This window comes from Atta cephalotes (assembly GCF_000143395.1).
Source record: "Atta cephalotes unplaced genomic scaffold scaffold00099, whole genome shotgun sequence".
Lineage (NCBI taxonomy): Eukaryota > Metazoa > Arthropoda > Insecta > Hymenoptera > Formicidae > Atta > Atta cephalotes.
The window spans coordinates 339,127-344,366 of record NW_012130163.1 but is presented as its reverse complement, the minus strand read 5'-3'; the positions used below and the strand labels follow the sequence as shown (position 1 = coordinate 344,366).

At 30.5% G+C, this 5,240-nt stretch overlaps 1 protein-coding gene across 1 annotated transcript in view; it reads right to left on the bottom strand.

Moving 5' to 3' along the window:
- Nucleotides 1–221: 221 nt before the first annotated feature.
- Nucleotides 222–5,240, bottom strand: part of LOC105624990 (tyrosine kinase receptor Cad96Ca) — a 26,046-nt gene continuing 21,027 nt past the window's right edge. Inside the window, exons 3-7 of the mRNA XM_012206333.1 lie at nt 3,313–3,709; nt 3,005–3,181; nt 1,697–2,047; nt 1,102–1,407; nt 222–458 (exon numbers count right to left, since the gene is read on the bottom strand). Coding sequence (XP_012061723.1) covers nt 222–458; nt 1,102–1,407; nt 1,697–2,047; nt 3,005–3,181; nt 3,313–3,709 — 1,468 coding nt within the window. The remainder of the gene's footprint in view (nt 459–1,101; nt 1,408–1,696; nt 2,048–3,004; nt 3,182–3,312; nt 3,710–5,240) is intronic.

Genomic DNA, 5,240 nt, shown 5'->3' with positions numbered 1-5,240 from the left:
TATTATTTCCGATGAGTCGTATAATTGATGATCCTCTTCGGCTAAGATTAAAAAAATTGTCAGCTCTATAATTTAGTCTGTCAGATTTTTCCATATAATTCCTTATATGGCGAAAATATATCCAATTAAATTCTAATGTGTTAAATCCATTTGTGAAAATATGTGGCAGCATATCTATGTGAAAATCGAGTGACATAACATTAATGATTATCACGCGAGATTTATAGTTTCTCTCCGCTAAGATTGAGCACATTATAATATGAGTGATCCGGAAATCTGTCGAGCTCAATATAGTCTGTCTCATCAAGCAGCAAGCTTTCGGTCAGGTTAACGAGCTCGGCAAAGGATGGTCTGCATGCCGAATCCTTGTCCCAGCAATAATACATAATATTATAGAGCTCCCTTTTACAGTGCTCAGGTCTGTCTAATCTGTAGCCCTCTTTGATCTTTCGCATTACCTGTAGAAAAATATTCCGATGTAATATATAAAAGAAAACATCATTTAATTGCCATACAATTACTTTTTATAATTGATTTAATTCTTCTAATTTAATTTATCTTAAATTTATCTTTAATTTTGTTAATTTCATTTAAGTATCGATTTTTACTTTAATTGTTTTAAATTCAACTAAATTTTATCTAATTTAATTTAATTTTACAACATTTATTTTTTGACTTGAATCATTTAATTAGATCATATACAATTACACTATTTTAAATCGAATTAAATTGATTCAATCAGAGAACAAAATATAATAAAAACATTAAAGAAGCTAATTAACAAATTTAAATAAAAATTAATTCAAGGCCGAGCAAATATAAATTGTACAATGTTGCAAATAAAATAAATATATTAAGAATAATTACATACAGATATATAACCATAGATGAAATAGTACCATTTATGATTATATATCTTTGTTATTATTAATATATTTATTTTATCAATAACGTTCTTTATATTTATTCGGTTTTGGCATTTAATTAATCTTTATTCGAATTTTTTCTTACAATATTGAGCCGCTGCTCAGATTTTGTGTTAAGTCAATTAAATTAACAATATTGATAAAGAAGATTATATTATATTATATATATTAATACCTCTGCGGCAGCGAGTCCAGGATATGGTGTTGATCCTAATGTTACAATCTCCCAGATGAGGACGCCGAAGCTCCAGATATCCGATTTAACGGAGAATATGTTATCATATAAACTTTCAGGTGCCATCCACCTAATCGGTAATCTACCTTCCGATTTTCTCTCATAAATCTGATTAGCCGCTACGTCTCTGGCAAAACCAAAGTCCGCTACTTTGCACGCGCGATTTTCGTCGATCAGAATATTCCTGGCGGCTAAATCTCTATGGATGATACCCTTTGATGCCAGATATTCCATACCTTTGGCGATCTATAAATAATAAATTTAATTAGTTAAGGAGAATGGTCAATAATAAGCATAAAAATACAATCAAAGACAAATAATTTATTAAGACATTTATAATATATCAATGGAAAGATAGAAAGTTCTTACAATTTTTAATATATGATATATATTATATTCTTCTTAATTAATTGTTGTACAGATTCGAGCAGGTTATTTATCTATTTTTGTTAATAAATTAAATTTCAAATTAATTTTATCAGCTGGCTGTTATATTCTTACAATTAGTTAAAGATTTACAATTCGATCGACTTACTTGATACACAAATCCAGTAAGATCCCTTGAGGTTAATCCTGCACCTCCATGATTTCTCTCTTCTCTGGAGGCTCTGAGGAAACTCTGCAGCTTGCCGCCACTGACATACTCCAGAATGACGAACATGGGTTCCCGTTCAGTGCAGCATCCTAGAAGCCGTACAACATTGGGATGAGGATCTAAATTCTTCATGACACGTAGCTCTTGTGCAAGATCCAGTCGTTCTCTCTCGGCGGCATTCTCTTTCAGAGTCTTCACCGCTACAATTGTGGGGCCAGATTTGCCATCGATACCTAGGGCTTCGCATTTCCATACCTGGCCAAAACAACCCTCCCCAAGGATGTTGAAGACCTAGCAATAATTAACTAATCAATTAAACGAGAACGGCTTATTTAATTAGTTAGAACTTAGTTTAAATAATTACTTGGGACTATAAACTTGGAACATATTACTTGGAAATTTATTTATTTAATACTTTATGAATTCATGAAATAATTTGATTGTCTAGTTAAGTTAGCTGTTTGATAACTTTAAGGGCCCTTTTTGGTCTAGAATTTTCAAAAAAATCGAATTTTTTTTCATAAATCGATACATTAAAGTATCTAGAATAAGATTTTAAGGTGTCTAGAATAAAATAGAGGCTAAATTTTTCTTGTTGTATTACTTTAAACATGTTATTAAAATAAATGCGTTTTTCTCGAAACCACGTTTTTTAAATCGCCATACAAAACTCCCACACTAATAATTCAATTAATTTGAATTTCGGTACACATGTTTGAATTAAGTGTCGCTACTGCATAAACTAATTTTATGTTAAGGATAATTTAAATAGGTTTTTTAGTATACAACGAGTAAAACACAGAAATTTCAAGCGAAAAAAATAACTTTTTTTTACAACACTCTCATTTAGTGAAAAATTATTATTTTTTATTTTCCTTAATTCATACAGTGACAGGAACCGATTATAATTAATTATAAAAAATTTTGATTTTCTATTCTAGTTCTAGACACTAAATTTTTTACAACAGTGGAGACCCCTCGGAAATTTTGACACCACCTTGGGCACTATCTATGTTAAATATAATATTTAAGAAATAAATACGTAGCACTTATGTTAACATGTTAAGAAAAAAGATCTCAAACTATCACACACTTTGATTTCACCATTTATCTACGACCTATTTTTGAAAAACACTCAATTTTACGTCCTCTAGACAGAGAAGAGCGCTTAATAATATAACAATACTCATGGAATTAATTATCAGTTTCGTGATCAATTAATTATCAAGTATAGAGTGATGATCACACCTTTAATCTATGTCTGGGAAATTCCCATTTATCTTCTTGTTTACTCTGAATGCCTGCTTGGAATTCCTTCTCCCATGGTTGGTAACGATTGTTACGAGTCTTTGGACCTCGCCATCTCTTCAGGACGAGAGAAGGCTCGTCTGATAAATTAGAAACGCTGACTGACGCTTGTCCCTTCTGAAAATCCGATTCAGTCTTATTAAATACCTTGTTTGAAATTTATGTAAAAATTAATATGTTTTTATTTTCATAAAAAAGATTACATCTTCCTTTTTTTAAATCAATCTTATTTTGAGTACCGTGTTCACCTTGGATTTGCGGTTACTGCAAAATTTATTTCTCAGGGACCAGGCACCCAGACCAAGACCTACAACAAGGGCGCATCCAGCTGCTATGGGTACCAACGTCATCGCCATATCTTGTGAAGGCGGCGCAGCGGAAGGTGCAACCTTCGAGCTTAATGCAGGAGTTTCTACTTCGTTTATCCGGACGCTTTCTTCTGTACTGACAGTACTAACAGTACTAATGGTATTGCTGTTGACGTTACTGTCATTCTCCTTAGGTTTTATTCTCTCCAACTCAAGTTTTGTAATTTCAGGATATTGTTTCGGCGGGGGTAAAGGCGGCGAGGGGAAGGATGACAGATTTGGTAGGAACGGCGGTCGTATTCCGCTACCGGAATTAGGTTGATTTAAATATGGTACCCTGTCAAAAAGTTAAATCAGGAAGAATTTTTTAAATAAAAAAATCTAATCTCTGTGTGTGTGTGTGTGTGTGTGTGTGTGTATGTGTGTGTGTGTGTGGGCGCGCGCTAATGAAATTTGTTCAAATAAAATTGCTCTATAATTTAGTAATGAGAAAAAGATTTGTTTGGACTCTAAGAGTTCTATTTACATTTGTTTCAAAAACAAATTTAATTTTAAATGAAACATATTTTGTTCCGTAAAAAAATGTAATTTTAATGAAAGTAATCACATTCTTAATTTAAATATTCATTTGGTTAGATTATTCCAATACATAAATTTGCATTAATTCAAAGAAATCTTTTCTCTGTATATAATTACATACTTTCTAATGTTTAAAACTTCTATTTCCTAACTTAATATTTATATTATATTTATATGTATAATATATATATTTATATAAAAATATTGATATATCTCTTATAATATACACATATAAATTAGATATTTCGTCGATTGAATGATCTGTTGAATTAATATCTTGACATAAGAAAACATAAATTCTTTACAACAAGTGCTTCTTACACTTTACAATTTTTATTCAAGTAGTGTCCATTATCGTTAACGAAGTGGAGCATGAATAATGGAACGATCACCGTTGAGTTCCCTTAAGGTCGGCGGTTATTCCTTGCCATTTATGGGAAAAACTACTATTTCACAAGCTCGTTCAATTAAATATTTTTATTAAAATGTTAATTATTAAAATTTTTTCTAAATACAATGAGAGAATAAATTTTTATTAAATTAGAATAAATTAGAATAATTAAATTAGAATAATTAGAACAAGTTTAATTATTACAATAAATTATATTCTTTAAAGAGATAATTTGTTAATCTTAAAAATGCGGAATATTTTTTTTTAAATTAAGATTCATATTAAAATGTTGCAGTAAAATTGCAACATATACGAAGACATCAAAAGTTAGGATTTTGTATATTATTAAATCACATTTTTAAATCATCATTGACCGAAATTCATAAATGATTTTAAAATAACATGTTTATCATTAATTTTTTTCTAAAGCTTAAAAATATTAATATATTTAGAAATTAAAATTTTTTACATATTTTATATTAGAGCAATACTTATTTATCTTCAAAAAATCTAAAATTTTAATGTCAATACAAATTAACTGATATAACTCTAGAATGTTACTATATATGTACATATATATGTTCCTTCTTCGAAATCTAGCATTTACATTTTGCACAGCATTTACATTATCATATTTGTTTTCTTTTTTTAATAAACACGATAGATTGCATTGATCTATCCAAAATATCAACGCGCGGGGTGTGTGTGTGTGTGTGTGTGTGTGTGTGTGTGTGTGTGTGTGTGTGTGTGTGTGTGTGTGTGTGTGTGTGTGTGTGTGTGTGTGTGTGTGTGTGTGTGTGTGTGTGTGTGTGTGTGTGTGTGTGTGTGTGTGTGTGTGTAGTGTGTGTGTGTAGTGTGTGTGTGTGTGTGTAGTAGTGTACGTACGTACGTACGTACG